Genomic DNA, 27,781 nt, shown 5'->3' on the forward strand with positions numbered 1-27,781 from the left:
TTTGGTTTATGGATTAATTGTGAGATTTAGGTGAAACTTTTGCGGAAGGATTGGTCGAGGAAAGATAGATACCTGAGAACGACAACTTCAGGCTCTTCCAAAAATAAATAGGGGTAAAATAATAAAAATGAATTCTTATATCAAAATTTAGGAAATAAAACGCCATTAAAATAACAGAAATTTATTTTTTAATATGTGATATTATATTATACGGAAATGAATCATCTATACAGTTGTAAGCATGATCGTTAGTCTCATAATTTATCGTTGATATCCCTATGAAAGTATGTGGACTACCCCCACACATGCGTGGCCTGCCATAGCTGAGTCAAAGGTTGATATCGATATCGGCACGTACACATTGTCATGATACTAGGAATTTGATCCCGTTTGCCGACGTTTTTGGACATCAGGACGATGCATAAACCCCTTCTGACCATCGTATGTCAACTTCAACACCACCAAGATGGCGACTATGAACCGAAACAGTTCTGAGGGCGAGCCATGTCCCAAACAACAGGGAGAATCTGACGTCTCCGACAGCCAGGTACTCACCAGAATTTGTTTGTGCAACTGTGATATTTATCCTTGAGCCACTTTGTAAATCATTTATGAGACACCATGCTTAGTCCCGTTTGAAGAGTCTTTCATTTTGAACAAAAAGGCGGTCCTGAAAAGTACACAGTGCCTTAGTACTGGACATGCAGTGACGCAGTGGACTGTAACGTGTAGGACTTGGTGTAATAGTCCTGGGACAAACATGGAGGTGTGTGGAGAGTAGCCTCCACAAAATAAAAACAGTAACGTTATCTGGTGCAGTTCAATTTGCCGGTTCCCAGGCCACTTAAGATTGTTTGGAAAGATACATGTGAATCCTAGGAAAGCAGAGAGGCCAACGTTATTTGTTTCTTTCTTCAGAATCCTAAGCCTAAAGCTTATAGTAACGTTATAAGGAAATAAAATGCAATTTTGAAGGTCTTAAAACACACCAGATATTGAATGTTGGTCTTGAATTTCACTATTGTCAACAGGAGAGGGAGAATCTGTTGACATACCAGTGTAACTGCCTTTCATCACAACAATACATCAGGATTACACCAGCTTCTCAGGCACACAAAGCTTAACATTGTGTATTTAAATCTTAAATGGCTCTGACACTGGAAGGACCTTCGACACTTCAAAAGATCTGTCAGGTCTTTTGTGTGTATCTCTTTTTGAATTCTGTTAATCATTTATGCACTACTTTTTGTTCAAGTACTAGTTTGCATTGTGTATTTTGCTAGGGTTTCTTTACTGTAGACATATCATTCAGATTTTACATTCAGGGATATTGTCTTCATGAGTGAATTAGAATTCTTTTGATTTGCATTAAAGAACGTTTTTCTTCACAGAATTCCAAGCAAGATGCTGTTGAAATCCATCTTCACAATAAGGTAGAGGAGGTGATGACTGCCGATAAAGATGGTGGCAAGGTGTTTTTGTTGGATGTAGCTAGGCTTGTACTCAATCTTGTACAGCTACATAGTCTGCTACCCAATGGGCAGGGTAGGATCCTTAGAACGTGGCTGTACAAGGCTGGAAACCAGGCTTAGACTAGTAGTTAGAGATGGCTTGTTATTTTTGCTCTTAGGCCATGCATGATCTACATTGATAACCTTTTCCATGACAACATCTTTTTTTTAATTCCAAGATCATTTCTCACATTGTAGCAATAGGACTGTGCTTTTCATTCAGGCATGAAGGTGGAGGGGCTACATTTGTACATGCTCAAATGTCACCATTCATACTAAATTGTATGTTAATCTGGAATTTTCCTTGAGACATAACATCATAATTTTAAAACAGACCTTGCTCTTGTTCGCACATGCAGGTCATCTTAATGCACCCCGAGATGGCTGTCAGGACCATCAAGTCTGCGGATGCTGCGCAGATGTCTGCGGAGGATGTCCAGTACACCCTCGGAGCGGACTTTCACCGCGGCCTGACCAATGAGGAGGCTGCCAGAAGACGGCAGATTCATGGTCATAACGACTTTGAGATTAACGATGATGAGCCGCTATGGAAGAAATATCTTGGACAGGTGGGCGTGGTGATGTTGTCTGCTTTGTGTGGGAACTTGTGTGGGTTCTAACAGATCACATGTCGGGCTGGCTTTGTCTTACAAAATAAAATCACATTCACAGAAATATGATATATTAATGCAGGTTAATTGACAGACTGGTGCTTAATTGTTGACTTTTAAGGGGGGGGGGGATATGCAAAAGTAAAAAGAACACATTTTTACTACTGTATTGAACCAGCATGAAATTGTCTTTTCAAACGTGTGCTTAAGAGTTGAACATCTGATTAGAATGGTTGGTCATAAGAAAGACATGACCAATAAGCTCCTGTTAATGCTAAAGATGAATTATTCAATCCTAAAGTGAACATGAACATTTTTATTATGATGTGTGCGAGAAAGAGCATATGCAAGCCTAAGATGACAAATAGAGAATTTTTTTATTATTTTCCAGTTCAAAGACCCACTGATCATGCTGTTGCTTGCTTCGGCGTTCATCTCCATTTGTATGAGACAGTTTGATGATGCTGTCAGTATCACAGTGGTGAGTTCTCTCAGACTGTTACTTATGAATATTACTTCATCTCACAGCTTAAAGTTCATGTTTAGAAAAAAGGTGCACCTTACCTATCACTGGAAAGTTTGGGATGCACGACATGAATTTTAGTAGAATGCCAGCAAAACCTGAAGTTCTGTTGTAAACCTGAAGGTTTTAAACAAGTGATACAACAAAGGTTCGGTTATCTATCATGACATTTAAAAGCCAAGAATGATTATATGCTGTATATTTCAAGTGTACAATAGTAGTAGGTAACCCCAAATATACACAAAAGTGCATTGCACTCAGTGTTTACAACCCTGCAACTATAATTTCATAAATTTTATGTTCCTTAACTATGACAGTCACTGTGGAGATTAGGCCAGATAGTTGACTTTTCAAACACTGTGCCACCAATGCTTTGTGTGTTTAGCTATTGTTGCCTAGAAATGCTACAGTATTTGAGATTCATTATACCTTGGCCAATACCTAATGATAACACAATTGTTTGTTTCAGGCAATCATCATTGTAGTAACAGTTGCCTTTGTACAGGTAGGTCCTTTTCCTCCGTGCATTCATGGCAGTTGAAATTGAAGTTTACTGATAAATGATTAGTAAATTTTCCAAGTGCCAGTTAACTATATTTTTTTTAGTAACATTGATGTATTCCCTTATACAGGAATACCGGTCAGAAAAATCACTGGAGGAGCTGACCAAATTGATGCCACCATCTTGTCATTGGTAAAAGCTTTATGTGTTTTTATACGTTTGATACCTTTGCATTTTGTACCTTTAATGCCAAGACCTCTGCTACTATCACACAGCTTTAACACAACTTATACAGAGTTCCTAATTTATGATTTTTATCCTTACGCCTTCCAGTGTGCGGGAAACGAAACTCAAAGTGTTTTTGGCACGCGACCTGGTTCCTGGCGACACTGTGCATCTCTCAGTGGGAGACAGGGTACCTGCCGATGTCAGATTATTTGAAGTATGTCTTAAACTTCTTACCTACTAAGGTAGTTTTTAGCATGGAATAATGTCATTCTTAAATGTAGGATTATATGTACATGTAAATGTGCTGCATAGATATGTTTTTTACATCAAAGTTTTAGTTTTATCATATATTTTATGGAATCCTCTGTTTATACTTACCCGTCATGACGTGTTGTACATTGATGTGTAAATATATGTATTCTGTATACATAGCAAATCAATTGTTACAGTGTGTCTACCTGTGTTAAGGTTAACAGGATATGTTAACATTTGGTTAAGTATAGTAAGGTCAATTAATGCCACTCATCTCTGTTGCCAAGTGTTTCATTTTCTTCTTGTGGTTATTTAAAAATGAAAAGTTTATGATCAATGTTCTGTTTCATAAACATTTCAGGCTGTAGACCTGCAGATAGATGAGTCAAGTTTTACAGGAGAGACGGAGCCAAGCACCAAGTTCACATTCCCACAGAAACTGGCTGGTAACTCAGGCGTGGCGAACAAGAAGAACATTGCCTTCATGGGGACACTTGTAAGGTGTGGGAGGGGAAAGGTAAGGCCAAAGTTTTTACGTAATAGTTGGAACATGCCTCAAGGCCTTCTATTGGGAAATAGAGTCGCTCCACCCACAAAGGGGTTTCTTTGACACCCGAGACGAAGATATTAGAGCTCATAGTACCACATTTTTTCATACTTTTCATACCACACTTTTCTGCACTATGGGGATATAAACACAATAATTGAAGGGGTCTGATTGGCTGAGGGGTAGTGGCCATGTTCTAAATATTCAAAAATTGTCAACCTTATCAATACTGTAGGAAGAACATAAACAAAATACTCAATATTGACTAAAAGCTATTATTGGTCAATATTGAGTAAAAAGTTATTTTCCATTCCAAGTCACCACAAGGATTGTCATTGTCATTATTTACAAATGTTTGCAATCGTAGATCTAAGAGATTTCATAGTTAAGAAATATCTTGAATGTCATTTCAACTATCTGAATAATTCCCTAGTTGCGTAAAACTTGGGAAATATTCATGATGTGGAATAGAATATTTTCAATAGTTTCCAAAGATTGGAAATAGCATTTTACTATCATTTGCCATATTTTACTATTTTTGTAATATTTTGTAAATGGGTCAGTCTGCCAGCAAGAAAGTAATTGACACATCTTTTCAACATATGGGTGGATGTCATGCTGCTCATGCATCAATGGCTGGCTACAAAGGATCCACCAGTGTCTATCAGTGAAATCTAAAAATGTACAGAGGCAGACAACATGGCTTACTTGTCTGGGGGCAATGACCCAGCTCTACCATTCGCAAAATATTTGTAAATGTTTATAAAAGTGAAAGAATCACATTTCAAAATATTTCTGAAATTCTTAAAAGAATTGAAATAGATTTAAATTGTGGCTATTTTGACTTTAAGTATCATTTACAAATGATGTTTAAAAACCCTTGCAGACTTTGAATGCACTCTAGGTCTAGATATGTTGTATTAGTTATTCATGGCAATGACTTTAAGTCAGTATTTGTATATAACAATTTTAGATTACTTTTTTTTCTCACATATATTATTATATGTAGATGATTTGAATTGCTCAAAGACGTAATGTTTTTGAATCCTGTGTTTTTCAGGGAATAGTTATAGGAACTGGGGAGAACTCAGAATTTGGGGAAATCTTTAAGATGATGCAGGGAGAAGAGGTAAGGTTCTGCTATTTCTTCTTGTGTGTGGTTGAAGAAGATCTAGAAAAAAATGTACACTGGGTCCAGTGTGTTTTACATTTCTTTTTCTCTCAAAATTTTAAAGTCCAAGAGCCAATTGAATGATGGCAACAAAAGTAAGCATATGGGTTTGTTTGGAACATGTTATACATACCAAATGGTAATCTGGGCAAATATCTGATAGATCCTCATCGCAGCTAACCTTTTGCATTTCTCCCATCAAATTTTGCAGGCTCCAAAGACACCTCTTCAGAAGAACATGGGTTTACTGGGAAAGCAGTTGTCCTTCTATTCCTTCTGTATCATTGGTGAGTATTTGGTACACGATTTCATTACATACCAGGGCTCAATATTTGTATAGTGTCATAGGCCATATCTTTGTGATATACCTGAAGTAGTTAGCTAATACTAGATAATACACATTTGGTCTGATATTTGTTCAGTTGTATCCTGTTGGCATTTCTGAGGCTGATGCTGAAGTGAAAGACAAACAGCTATGAGCCACCTGAAGCCTGCTCGATACAGCTACCTTATGGCCAATACTTCAAGCATTCCACTAATGCTTGGATGTCAGGCTTTTAGCCAGACATGCATCCAGGCATCAATTGGACGAAGTTAGACACACTAGAATACCCTTGCACTGGGGAGCAGATCCTTTGACAAGCATGAAATTCTGATTGACTGGGCATGCCAGTAGGTCACTTCTGACAGTAATTTTGCCCCTCAGGATACCTTAAAATGCACCATTTTAATTTGAAATTATCTGAAACTCTGCACTTCTGAAGGTGGTCCCGGGACCTCATTATAATACTCAAGTCTATTTCGATTGCTCCGACTCACAGAGAAATTTTGACCCCTACATTATGTCCTAGCTAAAAGCCTGTTAGATATTGATACTACATGTATACATATAGTACCATACACCTCTTGTGAAATGTACAATTTGACCTTGTTCAACTATATACAGTATTGTACATGTTTAATTTCATCTAAGTATGAATACTCTTAAATATATAATCTGTCAGGTATATCATTGATATGATTTTTTTGTATTTCCAAATATTAATGTCCAGATGTGTGTATCATGTCCAAACCATTGTAATTATTAGAGTACCATTCTACCCTGTCAGGTTTGATCATGCTGCTTGGCTGGCTCCAGGGCAGAAAGATGTTGGACATGTTTACAGTGGGAGTCAGGTAGGGGATGTCCTTGTTATTCTGTTCTTATAACATGTACAAATGACTGTGAAAACCTTCTCATGATGAAAGAACACTGTGGAGGCGGAACAAAGCCTATTGATCTATATACAAAAAAGATAATTTTTGCTTGAATAGGATCAGGCAAATAATAGTTGATACATGAAGTTGATAGCTTTGTTAGACCCTAATTATTTTCCCTTCCAAGAAATAATGAACTGAGTTATTTTGAAAAAAAAATAGCTTTACTACATTGAGACATAAAAACAAGTCCTTCTTGTGCAATAATGCATTTTCTGTGTAGACAATTTGTGGCACATAACTCAATAATTCATGATTGTACAGTCTACTGAGCACAGACAATTACATTTTCTTGTTTTTCTTACTGTATGATTATGTTTTGTATTGTATGTAAAGCATAGTTATGAGATAGCTGAAATAGCTAAAACATAATCTTAAGACAGACAAAACATAAGTAGCGTTATAATGTTAACATGAAATGTACTACTTTGGAGGTTAACTTTTAATGGCTCTTAAAAAATGATTATGATGACTAAAGATTTGATATCGTCTAAAAATTTTGATTAATGGAAAGGGTTGTGGATGTATAATATACACTTAACCTTTCGCTTACATGTCTGTGTTATAATTGTCAGTTTGGCAGTAGCTGCTATACCTGAAGGCCTGCCAATTGTGGTCACAGTCACACTGGCACTGGGAGTCATGCGTATGGCCAAGAGAAATGCCATCGTCAAGAAACTGCCTATTGTGGAAACTCTAGGTCAGCATTTTTATCCTTCAACATCTAAGGCTTACATAAGCTTGTTGAAAGATATATGTAAGATTGCAATCTATCTCCTCAAATCTTCAACATGCTTATGGTATACTGGTTTGTTTACTGCCTTGTTTACCACAGTGCTAAGCCTGCCCAATGTCATGAGTACTGAAGTGTAACAAGGGGTGTAACAAAAATTTATTCATCCTTTACACTGTGTAAATGATTAAACTAATGTCCCGGGTATCATGGCACATATCGTAGTGCGAGATGCATTGACAACAAGGCAAAGCATGTCCAGGAAAAAAATATACAAACACCAGAAGTTCTGCTACAGTACCAAGGTCACACACCAAAATCGACATTGACCTTGATCTTTCCAGCACCTTCATGAATACCAAATATCATCTTAATCTAACCAGAGGTTCTTAAGTTATGCTGACTGCAAATATCCAGAAACACACACTGACATGCAGACACGTATCAAAACAGTACTGTATCTCCATTTTTCATGGAGGTAATGAATGTGGAATATCTTATGCCAAAGTGTATGTATACACATTTAGGTCATGATGTGTTGATATTTGATACCCTGCGTGCCTTGCCAGGTTGTGTGAATATCATCTGTTCAGACAAAACTGGGACTCTGACCAAGAACGAGATGACAGTCACCTCTGTAGTCACTGCAGATGGCATCATAGCAGAGGTAACAACCATACTGTAAAATTCATTTTCTTTCCTGGTGGTTTTGCATCAAAGTAGGAGGGAAAAGGAGCTTTTTGCCGTGTTTTGAACTTGCAGTTGTAACAGTTCCTTAGTATTTATGAGTTCCCAATGGTTACTGTGAAAACCACTAAAATAAAGCTACTGCTAAGTTTCATGATTAACAGTAGTACTGATGAAAGGAGCCACAGCAATTTAAGTTATATACTGTATTTAAGTTAAACTGACCACTTATCAGTGTAGTCTTCACTAGAATGTCTGCTCCTGATATTTTTCACAGATCATTTAGTTTGTTTCCTTTGAGAACCTAAGAATAAGTAAGATGCAAAAAAGAAGAACAACAAGGGGCCAGGTGGGCTCAATACAAAACCAAAAGTATTTGCAGTGATTTTCGATTTGCGGTGAAGAGTTCACCTTGAAAACTACAAACGACTAAATAGTTACCATTTGACAGTACCAGCTCCTGTTGTAGTACAGTGTTGCAGTAAACTGCATCTGACACAAAGACTATGTAATGGTTCTGATTGTACTAAGAGATGCTAACTGTATACAGGTGACAGGAGTGGGGTACAACTCAGAAGGCATGGTGTATGTAGAGGGAGCTGAGGCTGACCAACACCTACATGCATCCATATGGCAGATTGGAGAGGTAACCAACATGTACAGAATTAGTAGTACAGAATACTGTACAGAATACAGTACATCTCCTTAATATGATGGCAACTTTTCAATGCTTCTTACAATTACATATGTATTGATTGTCAATGTCCACCTTTTCTTTTCTTCAGTGACTTGTGACATTATGTACATTTTCAAAGATGATTTCAAGTTTCTGGGCATGGTTTAAATATATAAAGTAAACACTGATATTCTAAAAAAGCTCAGGTACTATTTACTATTTTTATGACTTCAACACTATAAGTCTGTTGTCATAAGTCATGGCCATGTTGTTCATGTACATTTGTATGTTTTTGTTTCAGGTTGGTTGTGTATGCAATAATGCTGAGATCAGGACAGAGCAGCTCCTTGGGCAGCCAACAGAGGGCGCTCTTATGGCTTTTGGCATGAAGGTGAGGTAACCGTTACTAATCGGAAAGACCTGGTTAATGCATTAAGGTCTTGTTCCCATATTACAACTTGTATACAAGTTGTCTGGTCTAAAAATGGCAAAAGTGTGTATTTAGATGACTCATATATACCCTTTCATTGATCCTCAGCTGGGTCTGTTCAAAGTCCAGTCCCACTATGAGCGGCTGGATGAAATCCCCTTCAGTTCGGAGAAGAAGTGGATGGCAGTGATGTGTGCTCCACGGAACAAGGAGGTATTGAGTCACTCCAGGTTCAGCAGGTTACAAGTGGTGGGCATGCATCAGTTGTTTCAAGCTGTTGTCTTGTCCTGAACAACCGTGTTCCTGGTGTCCTACTTGTGTCTGGTAGTCTACACAAAAAACTATGCTTCATTGTACAGCATTTTGTTATTGCCTTTGGGGAATGTGCCAAGAAGTTGGTAATCAACCATCTAGTAAATGCATGAAGAAGATCTATAATTTATGCACTTTACACATAAGATACATGAAGTATCACATCAGTTTTGTCCAATTTCATGGTCTTTTTTAATAGTTACAAATGTCACTATGAACATGTGATTCCAGAGAAAGCTGATCTTATGGTAAAAGAACTTAAACATTGTTTCCCTAAACTACATGTGAGATATCCAAAAACTGTTCCTTGTTTATAAGAATCAGCTCAAAGGATCAGCGTCAGTTTATCTTTTCTACTCTGAAGCACCCAGATTTCCTGACATCCATGTATTTATCATGTTGTAGAAGGGTTCTGAGGAATACTTCATGAAAGGTGCCATTGAGCAGGTGTTACAGCAGTGTGTGACGTACAACAGTCGTGGCACAGCTATCCCTCTCACGGAGAAACAGCTCGCAGAGTACTACCACAACGCACAGCTCATGGGCAGGGCTGGCCTCAGAGGTACAGTTGGATAGCTTACCATATTATTGGAATCCTGTAAGAGTGAACTCCAATGTTAGGTCATGACAATTCCCGTGTTAATTACAAATTGTACTAACCTGTGCAGGACAGGTGTAATTGTCCTTGCATCCCTCGTTGTCAGGCAGAGAATGACTTCAGGTGTATCTGAGCTTGACACCCCCATGTGCCTCACTTGGTAGCTCCCAAAGTTCAAAGGTCACCGGTTACCCATGGTTCCTCGCGGCGCATGCGCACCAGTCTACTGTTTGCAGAACTCCTGGCCGAAGTAGTGTTGGGAGGGACTTCACAGGAACATGTAGAATTCCGCCTCTCTCCGGGTGGGCGTCTGCCTGACAACGAGGGATGCAAGGACAATTACACCTGTCCTGCACAGGTTAGTACAATTTGTAATTGTCTCCTGCATCCCCTCTGTTGTCAGTCAGAGAATGACTTCAGGTGACTTCGTAGCCTGAGGCCAGGATCTTACGGCCAAAGTTGCAAGACTTGACAGGTTTCCTGTAGAACTTCTCGAACGTAGATGAAGTAGACCAGTTTGCCATTTTCATTATGTCCTTGGCTGAAACTCCTCTTAATGCCGCAGCTGAGACAGCTGCACTCCTTGTCGAGTGGCCCGTAAACTTGTTAGTGTCCACCCCTGCCTCCTGGAGGACTAACTTTAGCCACCGGGCAATGGTGGTAGAGCCAACCGCCTGATGAGGTTCCACCATTGCCCGAAACAAAAAACTGTCACACAAACGAAAACTTCTAGTTCTAGAAACATATTCCTTCAAATAAAAGACAGGACAAATTCTTTTGTCCCGTGGAAAACTAGGTAGAACAATGTCATGTGTCACTCTGCCAGGCCTAGAAGTCTTTGATAACCTGTTAATGGTGAAACATACTCCATCCGAGGTCTTCTTCTTGTATCTAACATCCAGCAAGGAGAGGGATTGTTCCCTGCCTGCAGACACCAATGCTATCAGCATAACCAATTTCAAAGTAAGTTGCTTGATCGACAAAGTTCTTGCCGGTGACCAGGACTTTAATAAACTTAGAACTCTACTCACGTCCCAAGTATACTGATACTTCGGTAAGGCTGGTCGTAGTTCAAACACTCCTTTCATGAATCTTTTCACTAAAGCATGAGAACCTAAAGGTAGACCTTCCACCGGAAGGTGAGTTGTTGAAATGGCGGACCTATAAACATTCAAGGTCCTATATTGTAGACCCTTGTCAAATAAGGACAGCAAAAAATCTAGAACTTCACTCACAGGTGCTGAAACCGGATCAATGTTCCTTTCACCACACCAGCTGTTCCACTTTTCCCAGGCTGCTGTGTAGAGCTTCTGTGTGCCTGGTCTCCAGGAGGCCAGTAATATCTTACTGACTCCCGGCGAAATGCCGTACTCAGAATGTTGTCTCCGCAAACATGCCATGCGGCTAGACGAAGCTTGTCCCCCTCTGGGTGCGCTCTGCCGGACTCCGGCTGCGTGAGAAGGTGCTTGTGACGAGGTAACAGAACTGGTTCCTCGACCAACATCTCTAGAAGAACTGGATACCAGCAAGCTGTTTCCCACACCGGAGCTATGAGAAGCAGATGAGCCTCGTCTAACTGGACCTTCCTGAGTGTCCGTGCGACCAGAAGGAAAGGAGGGAAGGCATACGGCAGTTCCCACCTGCTCCAGCTCACCGTGAAGGCGTCCGTCCCCACTGCTTCTGGCTCTGGGTGCCAGGAAACGTACTGAGGTAGCTGACGGTTGGTTCGGGACGCGAACAGATCCACCCCCTTGGAGAGTAGTGGAAACTTCGCCTGCAGACTCAGGAACGTATGCCGGTCCAGAGTCCATTCTGTGGCCACGAAGAAATGTCGAGAACTGAAGTCCGCTCGCACATTCTCCTTGCCTGGGATGTGCACTGCTGAAATGGACAGGTTCCTGTCTGTGCACCACTGCCACAGATCCAAGGTCACGTTCAGCAAGTCTAGAGACCTTGTGCCTCCCAGATGATTTAGATATGCCACCACCGTAGAGTTGTCGGAGCGAACTCTGATGTGTCCGCTTTCCATGTCTCTGCAGAAAGCCTGAACTGCCATGGATGCAGCCTGCAGTTCCAACACGTTTATGTGTGCTGTCTTCTCCTCTGCAGACCAGCGACCTCCTGTGTGGATGCCGTTGCAGAATCCGCCCCATCCGACAGTAGACGCATCTGTCTCCACAACCATGTCCGCTGTGGGCAAAAGGATTGGACGGCTGTTGTGGTCTGGAAGAAGATCTCTCCACCACCTTAAGTCTTCTCGCGCTGCCTCTGTCAGCGGCACTGGATGCCCCCAGTCTCCTCTTGTCACTCGGAGAACTGTGATGAGCAGGCGTTGAAGACTTCTGAAGTGAAGTGGAGCGTGCCAAACTGACCCTGTTGTGGCTTGCAGCTTCCCTATCAGACTCGCCAACTCTCTCGCTGAGACGGGCACGACTGCAGACAGGGTAGTGTCCGCCAGCTGTTGTAACTCCCGCAACTTGTTGTCGGGAAGAAAAGTTACCATTCGTGACGAATCTACGCCTGACCCTAGGAAGGTGATGCGTTGTGTTGGCTCCAACACTGACTTCTCTCTGTTCGGAACGAAGCCTAGCTGTGACAGTACTTCCAGCGCTGCCATCAGTGCTTCTCTGCACTCTTCTCTGGATCGGCCAAACATCAGGATGTCGTCCAGGTAGACGATCAGACGGAAACCACGTCTTCTCAGAAGTGCGACGGGCACCTTCAGTACCTTCGTGAACACTCTTGGGGCGCTCGACATCCCAAACGGGACGCAGCGGAACTGGTACAGACGACCTCGCCACTGGAACGTCAGGAATCTGCGGCTGCCCACGTCTACTGGGATGGTGAAATACGCATCTCTCAGGTCGATCTTTCCCATATAATCCCCTGGCTGGATGAGATCTTTCAGAATGGCTAGACTCTCCATCTTGAAGTGTCGAACCTGTAGAAACTTGTTTAGTGGCTTGAGGTTGATAACGGGTCGCAAACCTCCCGTCTTCTTTGGTACTGTGAACAAAGTTGAAACAAACTGGGTGCGGTTGTAGACAACCTCCTCTATCGCACCCTTGGTAAGTAGAGTTCTTACCTCCTCGCTGAGGACTTCCACCTGCTCTGGACTTCTTGGTCTGCAGTGTGGAATTCTCTGTTGTACTGGCGGCGTTGTCGCAAACTCCAACCTGTACCCCGTAACGCATTGTAGAATCCAGGGGTCTGAAGTCACCTGCTTCCACTGCTGCAGGAAGTGGACTAGCCTGCCCCCGTGAAGTAGCTGAGAGTCGTCGGGTACAGGTTGAAGGTCGGTCGAACGCCGAAGTGCTTCTCTTGTCAAGGATGAAACTTCTACTTGTCTGACTTCTTCCCGTCCCCCTGCTTCTGAAAAGACTGGGACGAACTCTTGTTGTAGTACTGGCGAGACCCGCCGTAGTTTGGCCTACTGTAGTTCGGCCTCGGCATGTAGTTGTAGCGATAACCTCTGTTGCCGCCCCCTGCCGTTCTGTAGTTGGTACGACGACCACCTCGTCTCGAGCTGGTCTGTCTCTTCTCTGCCTGTGTCAGCATGCCAGAGAGCACCTTGCTCTCCGAAGACAAATCCTTTGCCTTAGTTCCCAGATCAGGCGGGAACAGAAAGTTGTTGTCCTCTGACGGGGTCCGGAACAGATCCCTGAAGGTCTTCTGAGAAGACTCGGCAATAAAAGAACGGCGTGTGAAAGCTAGATGAGAATGGGCTGAACCCAGGAGTAACAGAGCTGTGCCAACACAATCTATCATGTCCAGTTGCAGTTCCTCAAAACTATCCTTACTGGAACGCTGGATTAACTGCCAGAGATTGATCAATGGAGTTCCAACTTGCACTAGATTGGTATGCACCGACTTGAGAGATTTATCGTGAGAAACAATCACATCACCTTGTTTCTTGTCATTCTCCAGAACGGCCCTGGACACGTTCTCGTTGAAGGCCGGCACTACCATCGTTGATGGGGCGTTGTCTGGCAAGTTGTACTTCTGTTGCCAAGCCTCTAGATCAGCCCCGCGACACTGCTTGCTGTGCTTGAAGTATTTCTCCGTCTCCTCCAACACGTTGTCGTCAGCAACCCAAGGGTGCTTGACGGTCTTGTTCGTCGGGTCGAACGGCTTCCATGCCGACTGCCCGCCCTCCGAGACGTCCGACACACTTTCTTCCTCCGTCTCGACTCGAGCTGGGGACCGCCGGTCATGTCGCCGCCGCCGCTTCCCCGGCGCAGACCCCGTTGGAGACGCAGACCGCCGTTTCTTCGGCTGCGAAAACTGCGACATCATCAGCTCTTGGAGCCCATCTAACTTCTCTGAAAGTAATGAAAAATTATTCTCCAAGGCAGTAATACGTACGCCGCTAGCATCAACCAGCTCCGGCTCTGACGGGATGTCGCCATTATTGTTGCCATCCTTCCTACGCTTTCCGTCACCGCCGCCGTCGCTCTTTTCGCCATTCTTCTCCTCCTCGCTCACTTCGACGGTAGAAGGCAGGTCTACTTCTTCATGAGCGGGAGACTTCGGCGGTTGGTGCACTTCAGCAGCCACCAAAAGACCGCGAACAGCGCTCAATCTCGGCATCGAAGGTGACGAAGAAGGCTGACGACTGTCATGGCGCCCGCCCGGGCGCACATGTCGGCGCATGCTTCTCGGGGAAGCGCCGTCTTCTTCGCGCCGTCTCTCGCTGGAACGCCGCTCCGAGCCTCCTCGGCCGCTTCTAGCGTGTCGCCCAGCAGTTGAAGACTTCGAAGAAGCCCGCGTACGGTTCTTAAAACGCTCCTTGTCGCGTTTAGAACCCATTTTCAGGAGCTGGAAACACCGGGGGTTGACAGAATCGCTCAAAAAATTAGACTGGTGCGCATGCGCCGCGAGGAACCATGGGTAACCGGTGACCTTTGAACTTTGGGAGCTACCAAGTGAGGCACATGGGGGTGTCAAGCTCAGATACACCTGAAGTCATTCTCTGACTGACAACAGAGGGGATGCAGGAGACAATGGTAATATTTGTTTCTCACTCTTTGATTTGAATGAAGTTGTGAAAGGTATGAGGTTTTCCTGGAATACTTCCCTGCCTTTGATTTCCCTGTAGCTCAACTGGTAGCAGCCTCACAGTTGAGCTCCTGGTTCCAATTAGTTGGTAACTGGGAGACCCCAGTTCGATCCTGGGTCAGTTCATCTTGGTTGGGGAATAAAATGGGGTCAGGTTTCGTGGAGGCACCTCGAGCATGTTCAAGGGAAGGGCTAGCAACTCCACCCTGTCAAAATGTACCTTGCTACTGAGACAACCAGAAAAATTACAACTTAATGTGTGTGCAAATAGGTGTTACAAAAGTCTGAACAAACAAACAAACTTTCCCCCTCTGCAGTTCTGGGTATGGCGAGAGGCCCCGCCCTGGGGAAGCTGACCTTCGTGGGGATGGTCGGCATCATCGACCCTCCCCGCCCCGGTGTGGCAGAGTCCATACGGACCCTACAGGGGGGAGGGGTGCACATCAAGATGGTGACCGGGGACTCGGAGGACACTGCAGTTGCAATTGGTGAGTTACTAGATTTCGGGATCAGAATGATTTGGCCCTTTACCAACTTGGCCCAACTCTGCTGGGGTTAGGGTTAGGGTTAGGGAGATGGTTAGGGTTATGGTTAGGGTTAGGGTTAGGCGTATCGTTAGGGTTAGTTTAGGGCCAGGTTGGGTTTGGGTAAGGGTTGGAGTAGGGTTAGGTATTTGGACCAACTTGACCAAGTTTTTTGGCCAAGTTGGTCCGATAAGCCATGGGCCAAGTTGTACGAAGGACCATTGGGTCAAAACGTGTTTTAGCGAAGGAGCTGTGTGCTCACAGCAAAGGGGTTGCGTGCTCGGCGAACGAGCTGTGTGCTCACAGCGAACGAGCTGTGTGCTCACAGCGAACGAGCTGTGTGCTCGGCGAACGAGCTGTGTTCACGCAGAAAAGGGGCTGCGTGCTCAGCGAACGAGCTGTGTTCACGCAGAAAAAGGGCTGTGTGCTCAGCGAACGAGCTGTGTGCTCACAGCGAACGAGTTGTGCTCACGCAGAAAAGGGGCTGCGTGCTCAGCGAACGAGCTGTGTTCACGCAGAAAAGGGGCTGTGTGCTCAGCGAACGAGCTGTGTGCTCACAGCGAACAAGCTGTGTTCACGCAGAGAAGGGGCTGCTTGCTTAGCGAACGAGCTGTGTTCACGCAGAAAAGGGGCTGTGTGCTCAGCGAACGAGCTGTGTGCTCACAGCGAACGAGCTGTGTTCACGCAGAAAAGGGGCTGCGTGCTCAGCGAACGAGCTGTGCTCACAGCTCATATTGGCATCGGTCCCTTATAGGTCAAAGGTTACGTCAGAAGCGTGTCAACAAATTTGCCTTGTTTTCTTCGTGTTCGTGTCAGAATTATTCCGTGTCTGAATATCTTCGTGTCCGGATAATTCGTGCCCGGATTTTTCTGTGGCCAAAGATAACGGTGAGTGTTCTGTTACTTTCTTTTGCATAAGTAAACATCAACTAAACAAGAAGAAAAGTTAGACAAAATTATAAACACATGTGGAACGTTGTTATATTTTCAGCCACGTGTTAACGTTGTTGTCGATGAGAAATCTGATTTTTTTTTATTAATTTTCTCTTGTTCACAGATTGAAGTCCTCTAACTTGACAGACGCCACTGATCACGGTAAGGCAATGTTTTAGTACCATAAAGAGTTAGAAAATTTACAACTGTACGAGGCATTAATATTTGGTAAAATATTTTTGCTTTAAAGTAAAGTTTAAAAGTTGCACTTCGGCCCAAACCAAATTGGCCAACTCAAAACAAGGCAGCGTTTTGAATACCCTCTTTCCCGTCGACCATATTAGGGAAAATATCACAGTGTGCAGAATTCCTGGCCCTCGAGATAACTCTGTTTCCGATCATAAGTTCCTTGAGTCTGTATTTCCATTTTACGCAATCTGTTTTTTTTTTCGCCTTGCAAAACAAAAGGACTGTGGTAGGTCCGTTACACGGGCTTTGATCTTAGCCCCCTTCATTGCCTTGTTAAGTTGTTTGCACCTACGAGGGATAATGACTAATTGGGACTGATTTATTGTTTGTGGGTAGTATGCATTCCACGTTGTCCGAAGCGCAACTTTTACCCGAAGCGCAACTTTTAAACTTACTTTAAAGCCAAAATATTAACGCCTCGTACAGTTGTAAATTTTCTAACTCTTCATGGTACTAAAACATTGCCTTACCGTGATCAGTGGCGTCTGTCAAGTTAGAGGACTTCAATCTGTGAACAAGAGAAAAGAAAAAAAATCAGATTTCTCATCGACAACAACAAGTGGCTGAAAATATGACAACGTTCCACATGTGTTTATAATTTTGTCTAACTTTTCTTCTTCTTGTTTAGTTGCTTTTTTCTTGCGCAAAAGAAAGTAACAGAACACTCACCGTTATCTTTGGCCGCAGAAAATCCGGGCACGAAATTATCCGGACACGAAGATATTCAGACACGGAATAATTCTGACACGAACACGAAGAAAACAAAGCAAATTTGTTGACACGCTTCTGACGTAACCTCTGACCTATAAGGGATCGTCCACTGTACTACAACTGGGTGTGAACAAGATAGTGATAGTGAACACGTGATACTCTCCAAGCAGAGGTTAGGCGCTGGCTGTTTTTGTAAACGTTTTTTAGTCAGGGTTTTGACAATACAAGATACATTACAAAATAGAAAGCCCGATGGAAACGAGTAAAAAACGTTTAAAAAAACAGCCAGAGCCTAATAACCTCAAGGTTGCTGGAAAAGCGTAGACGTGGAACAGATAGGGGTAAGCCGGCCAAAGGAATACAGCTTTGCGACCTCGGGATGGATAGGTCGACCATTGGGCCAAATTCTTCTTTTTCAAGTGGGGTGCTTATGTGTCAAATGTAAAAAAAAACATAAGAGAGTGATGTGTGTTCACGCCCCTTTTCTGCGTGAACACAGCTCGTTCGCTGTGAGCACACAGCTCGTTCGCTGAGCACACAGCCCCTTTTCTGCGTGAACACAGCTCGTTCGCTCTGAGCACACAGCTCGTTCGCTGAGCACGCAGTCCCTTTTCTGCGTGAACACAGCTCGTTCGCTCTGAGCACACAGCTCGTTCGCTGAGCACGCAGCCCCTTTTCTGTGTGAACACAGCTCGTTCGCTTAGCACGCAGCCGCTTTGCTGTGAGCATACAGCTCGTTCGCCAAGCACACAGCTCGTTCGCTGTGAGCTCACAGCTCTTTCGCCGAGCACGCAGCCCCTTTGCTGTGAGCACACAGCTCCTTCGCTAAAACACTTTTTGACCCAATGGTCCTTCGTAAAGTTGGTAAAGTGCCGAAGCATCTGACATCCCTAGAATCCTATCTGTAGGCCACAGATTGATATTTGAATCTAGTCTTTCAGCATTTTGTTGCTATCAGAATTATGAGGCAACATATGGAAAATGATGAGATACATTATTATTCTGTATCAGATTCATAGAATTTACTTGCTGTGACCTAAGTGCATGTATTACTGCTGATGTGTTCTGACAGGTAGCAGACTGGGTCTGTGTGCCCACGGCAGCCATGCCATGTCAGGGGAGGAGATAGAGAAGACTGACATCATGGAGCTGTCACACAGGATACACTCAGTATGTAGCACCACCTTGATTTATGATAATAAGGACAATCCATCAACTCCTTCTTAAGTCTTTCTCTTTCAAAATCTAAAACAAGATTTGGCCCCTGTAGTTACTGTCTGCCCCAAGAGCTATTTACCGCTCAATAATCACAACCATAACACAGGGTATCAAAACAAAACGTTCTGATGCAGTACATATACCTATGAAAGCTGCCAAGGGGCCCATTGAATTTTCCTTCATTTTTTCCAACCCCCACCCACTTGTCAATTGTCATAAGGATCTATCTATAGCTTCTTTACTGTTACAATGACTTAAGGCTATAGATTGGCAATGCTAGTTTTCAATTTTGGTCATCTGTCAGCCTTTGATTATCAGCATAATAAAGATTGATGTTTCTACACAGGTCTCAGTGTTCTACAGAACAAGCCCAAGACACAAACTCAAGATTGTCAAGGTAGATTCCAGCTTCTTTGTTATGATATCCCTAGACAATGTATAATGTTTGGCAATTACAATAGGTGACCCATGTAAGCCTTAGAAGTGCTGGGTTTTTTTTCTGATCATAAGGCAGGATGAAAGTTTACTTGATGTTGCCATGAACACGTGTAGTAAAACTAAAAGGTAAAGGCTAAAGGTAGTTCCAAGTACCCAATTTTACACCTGGGTGGAGTAATGCAAGTTGTGCTTAGTGCCTTTTCCAATGACACAATGGAATTTGTAGGATTTTAAGGATCTCATGTTTGCTAGTGCCTAGCCACTTGGCCATTCAGTGTCACTTAAGATTCTGATAATTACTTAGTATGCATGCAAATGTTTACATCAGATGCTTTTCCCACCATTATAAAACAGGCTGTCCAAGCTAACGGTGACATCGTGTGTATGACCGGAGATGGTGTGAACGATGCCGTGGCTCTGAAGACAGCTGACATCGGTGTGGCCATGGGGAAGGTGGGGACAGATGTCTGTAAGGAGGCCGCAGACATGATCTTAGTGGATGATGACTTCTTCACTATCATGTAAGATACAGAACATCTTCACATGACTTGTGTACTCTTTGACCATGACCTTCATTGCCAAGACGTTTCCAATATTGGAGTAGGATCTCGCTTCTTTTAAAGAAGTTGACTTTAACAGACGTTAAGTCGTTCCAATGCCTCATTGTCAATAGGGAAGTATCCATCTCTATTTTTTAAGCCCTTGGGCCACACAGCTGTTCAAGTACAGATGATACTATAACGGCGCTAGTTTACTGATAGCAATGTGTGTTAAGCATAGTTTACGCTTTTTCTCAAGAATGCTCAGTGCAAAGCAGAGAAGCAGTACACTGTATGTACCATTTTGTCTGACCCTGTTTGTGCTTAATTGTGATTGTGTTTATTGATCTCTTAAGGTCTGCTATTGAAGAGGGGAAGAGCATCTTCTACAACATCAAAAACTTTGTCAGATTCCAGCTCAGCACGTGAGTTTGTAGTTTTTCTTGCGCAAGTCTCCTCCTATGCATGGAGTGTGATATTAAGACTTTAGGCCTGGACTTGACCTGTGTTTGTGTTTTGCATAAGAATAGTTTAAGGACATTGAACGTGAAAGTGATTTTTTTTACAAATTCAATTAACAGTGGACCGTGACTTAAAGTACTGTCCTAAGGATAGTGACCCTTTCCAGTAGTGTGCATGTGGGCTCAGTGCCACAGCCAGGATTTGAACTCATGACTTTTTGGTCCATAACTGGGTCACCAAGACTGCACTATACATGCTACCTATGAAAGGACACATCACACATAGTCAAGAAGCAGATGTGTTTTATAAACATATACACTGTCCGACTCGAAAGACTTTGTCCTTAAATATGTAGTTAATTGTATTGCATACTTACCTTACCTTACCTAGTCCCATCCTCATGTCTGAGGGTCGGGGACTATGGTAGCATCCAGTATCAGCCTCCTCCACTCCCTTCTGTCCCTGGCTCTGTGAGCGCACTCAGCCAGTGGCATGCCCATCCACTCCCGGATGTCATCGCCCCACCTCCTTCGTGGTCTCCCGCGGCTCCTCCTTCCATTGATGGACCCTTGTAGAATGTGGGTGCTGATGTTGCCTGCTCTCGTGACGTGACCAAAGTATTGGAGTTTTCTTCTTTTTATGATGTTCAGCAGTGTCCTGTCCACTCCCAGCTGTTCCAACACCGAGTCATTTGTGCGATGTTCAGTCCAGCTGACACGGAGGATCTTTCTGTAACATTTCATCTCCAACGCCTGAATCCTGCGGATGTCACTGGCGTGTAGAGTCCATGCCTCACAGCCATACGTGATCACCGGCCAGACAAGAGTCCTCAGCACCTTCAGTTTGATGGCTGTCTTGAGGGATCTGTCCTTCCAGATCACATCTAGACTTCAGAGGGCTGCCCGAGCTGTACCTAGACGAATGCTGATCTCATGGCTGCAGCTGGCTGTTTGTTCCATGGTAGAACCCAGGTACTTAAAACTAGAGACCTGTTGTAGTTGCTCTCCTCGGCAGGTGACTGTCACTACGGTGGGTTCCTTGGTAACGGCCATCACTTTGGTCTTTTTGGTGCTGATTTCCAGCTGATACTCACTAGAGACGCTGTCTGTGGAGTCCAGCAGTTCCTGGAGTCCTTCAGGTGTAGTGGCTATCAGTGCTATGTCGTCGGCAAAACGGAGGTTGTTGATGATCCTGCCACTTACATTGACACCAATGTTGGGCTGTTCCTCAACCGATTCCCTCATTACAGCCTCTGAGTAGAAGTTGAAACACATCGGCGACAACAAGCAGCCTTGCCTTACACCCTTACTGACTGCAAACCACTCTGTAAGGTCATCTTCCACTCTCACTGCTGCTTGCTGGTCCTTGTAGAGATTGCATAGCAACTTCACCAAGTGCCCTGGAACTCCCATGGATTCCATCACCTTCCACAAGGTTTGATGATTAACAGAATCAAAGGCTTTCTTGTAGTCGATGAAGGCCATAAAGAGCTTCACGTTGCTTTCCCTAGCTTTCTCCATCAGTATCCTCAAGTTGAAGATCTGGTCCCTCGTCCCCACCCTCTTTCTGAAGCCCATCTGCTCTTCAGCAAACTCCTGCTCTGCCACTCTCTCCATACGCCGATGGAGGATTCGGAGGAGGACTTTACTAACATGAGATATGAGGGCTATAGTGCGGTGTTCTGAACAGTCAATGGTGCCAGGTACCTTGGGGATGGTAATGAAGACGGACTTCACCCAGTCAGACGGCCACTGACCAGTGCTGACGACCTTGTTGCAGAGTTTACACAGCAGCTTTGTTATTGTTGGGTTACCGGTCTTCAGAAGCTCCGCAGGGACGTCATCTACACCTGCTGCCTTGTTCTTTGGGAGACGTTGGATCGCTTCTTCCACCTCTGACTCTAGGATTTCCGGGAAGGTGGCGCTTTCAGGTGAGTTCCCCTCTTCCTCTGTTGTCCTGTGGCTGTTTCCAACATCTGTATTGTCACTGTACAGCTTCTCGCAGTATTCCTTCCATCTTTGAAGAATGCTTTGTAGGTTGGTCAGTATGCGGTTATCAGCTGCTTTGATGTTCCTCTGTCTAGGCTGAAAACCTCGTCGCAGTTTCTTGATGGTAGAGTAGGCTTTCCTTGAGGTGCTGTTGCTTTGCAGGCCCTGTTCTATATCGGCACACTGTTCCTCTAACCACTTTGCCTTGTCATGCCTAGCTTCTTTCTGGATTTGTCTGTCCAGTTCTCTGTAGCGTTGGTCCAAATTTACAGTGGTGCTGCGCTGGGCTTTCAAGTCCCGCCTTCTGTCCATAAGGTCCAGTGTACTTTGTCTTATCCAGGGGTGGTTCGCTCTTCTTGGTGCTTTACCAAGGGTCTTTGCTGCAGTGGACTTTATTACTTCATTGAAAGTAGTACAGAACCTATCCGATGTGCTTTCTTCTTCCAGCAGATTCAATGCTTCAAACCTGTTGTTAACTTCGATGTTGTATTTTTCCCGCATTGCTGGATTTTCTAGTGCTGCCAAGTTAAGTTGGGTCCTCTTGTTTTTCAGGGCATTCCGTTTAATCCGGAGCCTGAGAGTTGCAATTACAGCGTTGTGGTCCGATCCGCAGTCCAGTCCTGGATAGGAACGGCTGTTGGTGACACACTTTCTCCATCTATTGTTGATGAGAATGTAGTCAATTTGGTTCCTGTACCTTCCCCCGGGCGCCTGCCAGGTGTACCGTCTTCTTACATGGTGCTTAAAACCAGTGTTTGTAATGAACAGACCGTTGTCCTGGCAGAATTCCACTAGACGTTCTCCGCGCTCGTTGGCTGTGCCAAGGCCAAAAGGACCGCACACGTCTTTCTCGTCTCTGTCAGCTCCTACTTTGGCATTAAAGTCTCCTGCTATCATCACCATGTCCTGGCTTGGGCAGTCTTGCAGTATCTGCTGTAACTGATCGTAGAAGGCTTCAACTTCTTCGTCAGGGGCATCTGCAGTTGGAGCGTACACCTGTACGAAGGATACATTGAAGGGTGAGGCCATGATGCGCACATAGAGGAGTCTGTCGCTTACTGCTTTGTAGGCCAACATGCTCCTAGCCGCTGCTTTAGACATCAAGACCGCAACTCCCCTCCTGTGGATGTCTCCTCCTGAGTAGACAACTAGTTCTCCTCCAGTAGTGGTGAAGTAACCTGTACCAGTCCAATGGGTTTCAGCGACACCTAGGACACTGATGTTACACCTTTCCATTTCCCTGGTAACGTTGTCCAGCATTCCTGCTTTGTACAGTGTACGCACATTCCATGTTGCGATTCTTAAGGTTGATCGTAGGTTGATTCTGCCGGGATTCTCCCTACCGTCAGTAGTGGGCCTCCCGTCATTGTTACCCTCAGGGTTTGAGTCCACCACATCATCCTCTGTCCTAGGGTGGATACCAACAGCATCCCCCTCTTCTCCAGTAGCCATTAGCCATAGGCGGTGTAGGGAGCTCTGGGTAGGGGTCTGTACCTCGGCTCGCACATCGTACCTTGGTCTGCACCTTTGGGGCCTGTCTGCTGCACCCGACCGAACATCAGTAGGGTGGACAGGCACCACTGTACCTCACTCACCTCCCAACTCTCACGTGTTGGCTCCAAGCGCCACACCCCGGCACACCGCTTCAGCAGGCGGGCTAAACCACGTTGAGGGGGTGGCACCACTTGGTGGTGTCACTGCCAGTAGAGGACTGGGAACCCACTGGCGTAAACTTCCCACGAGCACTATGGAAGTACAACAGTATCAGCAGAGAGTGATGGACGGGAGTCTTGGTCCCTCCAGGAGATTGTATCCCGCCCTAATGGCTACTGTATCACTATTATGATACAATACCATACTAAACCATATGATGTGATCATAACAAAGTACCAACACTTCCATTGTATTCAGTACATGTGTGATGAAGGGTATCTCTCTATCCTATTGTTATGTACAGGAGTATAGCAGCCCTGTCCCTGATTGCCCTGTCCACCATGAGTGGCCTGCCAAACCCACTCAATGCCATGCAGATCCTCTGGATCAACATCATCATGGACGGGCCTCCTGCTCAAAGGTTTGCTACATCACATACCTGTAGGGCATGCGGTTGTCAAGTCACAGCTTACTGCAGTCATACTGAAAAGAGCTAACTGAGATTATTTGTTTAATCATAATTATTACTTTTGATTATAACATGCATACATAAGAAGATAAGATAAAAGAAAAAAAGTCCTATGGCTGCTCCTGGGGCAATTACTGTCGTATTGAGGTCATCTGACTGGCGCCGAATGGCAGCTTGCTCCACATCCTTGCGATTTAGCCCCGCCTACTGTAATCTCCTCACAATTTAGGCCATTGCTGCAATGAGAGAGTAGTCGGCCTACCCAATATGTAACAAAAAGCCAATTGTTATTGATGTACAAGAAATTAACAAAAATCAATGGACTAGCGAACAAGTGAAATGATAATAAAATCAAATGAAGTATAAAATTGAACAAAAGTTAAAGAAACCAAAATACATCCACTAACAAGTTTAGCATGCTAAAGGTTACACTGCCTTCCCTGCAGCCTGGGAGTAGAGCCTGTGGACAAGGATGTGGTGAGGAAACCTCCACGGAGTATCAAAGACTCCATCATCACCAAGTCTCTACTGGGGAACATTCTCATGTCAGCTATCATCATTGTCAGTGGCACTCTCTGGGTCTTCCACAGAGAGGTAGGATTAATACTCTCTTGCTTTATACAAATCATTACAATGTAGACAAAGCATGTTTTCACTCAAGCACCCTTGCTGTTCTTGATAAGCGTGTGCGGTTCTTTTATGTGCAGAGGTTTGACACTTTTGGCTAAAACCTAAATCTTCCTCATCCATGGGGTGCCAGCTTTTTGTCACCATCCAATATAATGATAAGACTCCTTTCCAATTGTGGTGTGAATCCTGGCTGCTGGCTCTGCATAATTTGATGCAAATGTGGAGAGTGGCACGGTGCATAGACCTCTACACCATGAAGACATAACGATAAAGTGCTCATATAATTTGACTGGATTCCTCCAAGAGCAAAGTGGTTGCCATAGTGCATAGCGTTGTAGGTTTTATATAGCATACACATGTGATTTGTTCTGTACAGAAATATGTATAATTACTGCAATCATGTTCCAACCTACCTCAATACATGGCTGTACTTTCCACAGATGATGGACAACATCATCACCCCAAGGGACACGACTATGACCTTCACCTGCTTTGTGTTCTTTGACATGTTCAATGCCCTCAGCTCCAGATCACAGGTAACAACCCCCTCTATCTAACATAGATGGTATTACAGTCCTTCATTTGTTGATTCTTTGTGTTCAGGTCCTGTGTTCATGCTACATGAGATACATGTATCTAATCTCAGAATAATTCAGCACACTACTTTTTAAGTGACTGTTAATAGTTAATACTGTTTGCCTTCACATAAAGTGTGTTTACCATTTCCAACTGATTCAGCTTGCTTGATTCAAGTTGGTTCAGATTTTGAATCAAACCTGCAGGATGATATATTAGCAGGCTTTCAATCATGTTCGTTTAACATTTATATAATCAGTATATAATCTTCAGGAGCATTTGCACAAATGAAGTTTGTTATTTTTCGTTTTCAGACCAAGTCCATTTTTAAGATTGGCTTGTTCACAAACCGTGTGTTCCTGTATGCTGTTGGAGGCTCCATTATCGGCCAGCTGTTGGTGATCTACTTCCCACCTCTACAGAGGGTGTTCCAAACAGAGGCACTCAGATTGGAAGGTACAGGCATAGCTATTTATAATATTGTTATTATATCATTATTATGACAGCAGTAGCAAAACATAAAGTATTGTAAGCTTTTTTCTCTTGGCAGTAGATAAATGGAGGTAATCTTGGTGTGTTAAAATGAAGAAAAAACAGTTCTGTAGCACAGTAGTAATACACTGTAAGAGCATATTTGCAGTGTCATGCAGTTGCAGTGCTGATGACACTTTTATGATATGAACATGAATGCCTACTGGAATTTGTCTCATTATGGGGCATGTTGAAATGTTAGTTCTTCCCTCACACACATTTTCTTATCTCCCTCTCAGATATTGTTCTCCTGGTGGCGCTGACTTCAACAGTCTTCATCGCATCAGAGGTTAAAAAGCTGATCCAGAACATACAGTCCAAACCATACGACCAAGTAAAGATAGACGAGTTTGATTATGTATGACACAGCAGAATGCTGATGATTGGGGCCAACGGTCTTGTTTATAATTATATTAATGAGCATTTTACATTAGCTGAAAGCAGATACCTGGAATGATTTCCATCTACATGTACTTAACTTTCATGTACACTTATCTATTGTTTGTTCTATTTGTTGTTACACAAGAGATTGTTACAAATTATAGTAAAACTACACTGAAACAAATGTCATGACTATTTAATGATTGCAATGGCTATTAGATTGCACATAGTTGAAGATGGCTCTAAGCTTTTAATAGTACATGTTGTATACAATTTGTTTCCAGTCTGACCAAAAATGCCTTGTACTTATAATAATATGTACCCTACACATATCATTATGTAACATGTGGATGTGTAGTAATGTTTTTATACTTACATGTAAATGTACTGGTTAATTTTGTTTGATAACATTGATCAGTATGGTGATTACAGCACAAGATGAACGGTCACTACATGTACTAAGTTAAAGAGATTTACCTTAGATTGTGTTGAGTATTGTTTATTCAATGCAGCTGTTGAAATATGATTTTTACTTCCGAGGAGTTTATCAGGGTCTACAGTAACTGCAGCAAAGATCAGCACCACAACCATCAAATGAACATATTATAGTTCTGTGAAGTTCTATGTATTGAAATAGTGAATGTCACTATAATGATAATGTTGTGGCAGGCTGTCCATGATTCAGAAGTTGGCCACTTAGTGGACCAAGAATGGCCATAGCTAGGTGACATCACTGTGTGTTTATAGGACCACAACAATTTGAAGATTCCAGGGGGTAAAATCATTTTTTATGGATTAAATACTAGTAGTTTAAGGCCCAAGATCACACTGATAAGTAATAGTTGACTGAAAGTGGGCGGAAAATGCTCCCACCAGCCCTCTATTTTGAGATTTAGAGATGAAATAATCCAAAGAAGAGATTATATGACAATGTATATTGTAAACTGTGTTACAAACATACAAGAGTAAGAAGTATTGTAAAAGGTGACATGTCAAGATGTACCTCTATTGATTGAGAGTGTTTGTAATGATGACTATTTCTTCATCAGCAAAGTAATGGACCAGAGTAGTGAGGTGTAACAAACAGAAAAAAATGTGATGTTTTAGAACATTGCCAACATCTTGTGACACATGTAACATTAGGAAAGGCACCAAATAAAAGTTGTATTCAAAAGAGTACTACTGATACTTGAAAGCCTCATGGTGGGAAATTTTGCTTGCATTGTTTATGGTCTAGATAGGTTAAGGCAAAGAAAATCTAGAAGATACATGTGCTTCTGAAGTTGACTCACATAAATTTTTATTGCCTAACATTTCCACTTAGTTAGTATGCCTGTAACACCTCCATTCTGCTTGGAGATTGGTCTTGTGATGGACACATCT

General features: G+C 43.3%; 1 protein-coding gene across 3 annotated transcripts; it reads left to right on the forward strand.

Annotated features, from left to right (window-relative positions):
• Positions 1–302: 302 nt before the first annotated feature.
• On the forward strand, positions 303–27,593 carry LOC118417239 (calcium-transporting ATPase type 2C member 1-like). Of its 3 annotated transcripts, none has more exons than XM_035822706.1 (27): positions 303–547; positions 1,392–1,433; positions 1,871–2,080; positions 2,514–2,603; positions 3,115–3,150; positions 3,278–3,339; positions 3,481–3,589; positions 3,989–4,144; positions 5,235–5,303; positions 5,557–5,632; positions 6,455–6,521; positions 7,178–7,302; positions 7,905–8,002; positions 8,573–8,668; positions 9,000–9,089; positions 9,237–9,377; positions 9,846–10,002; positions 15,414–15,584; positions 18,586–18,683; positions 19,078–19,128; positions 19,524–19,690; positions 20,065–20,133; positions 24,116–24,232; positions 24,727–24,874; positions 25,351–25,446; positions 25,801–25,942; positions 26,257–27,593. In XM_035822706.1, the coding sequence occupies exons 1-27, from the start codon at positions 467–469 to the stop codon at positions 26,379–26,381; spliced, it is 2,889 nt and encodes a 962-aa protein (XP_035678599.1). In that variant the 5' UTR covers positions 303–466; the 3' UTR covers positions 26,382–27,593. The 3 variants fall into 3 exon arrangements, with proteins under 3 accessions (XP_035678599.1, XP_035678600.1, XP_035678601.1); XM_035822707.1 differs by having other exon boundaries at positions 304–547; positions 9,237–9,341; XM_035822708.1 differs by lacking the exon at positions 1,392–1,433 and having other exon boundaries at positions 304–547.
• Positions 27,594–27,781: the final 188 nt, after the last annotated feature.

This window comes from Branchiostoma floridae, chromosome 6 (genome assembly GCF_000003815.2).
Source record: "Branchiostoma floridae strain S238N-H82 chromosome 6, Bfl_VNyyK, whole genome shotgun sequence".
NCBI lineage: Eukaryota > Metazoa > Chordata > Leptocardii > Amphioxiformes > Branchiostomatidae > Branchiostoma > Branchiostoma floridae.

What these genes read in the sequence shown, in the direction of transcription:
- LOC118417239 (XM_035822706.1), top strand. Translation starts at nt 467, where the DNA reads ATGGCGACTATGAACCGAAACAGTTCTGAGGGCGAGCCATGTCCCAAA. An exon ending in GGAAGAAATATCTTGGACAG is followed by an intron (nt 2,081 to 2,513) that starts GTGGGCGTGGTG and finishes ATTATTTTCCAG; the next exon opens with TTCAAAGACCCACTGATCAT. An exon ending in CAGATGGCATCATAGCAGAG is followed by an intron (nt 8,003 to 8,572) that starts GTAACAACCATA and finishes AACTGTATACAG; the next exon opens with GTGACAGGAGTGGGGTACAA.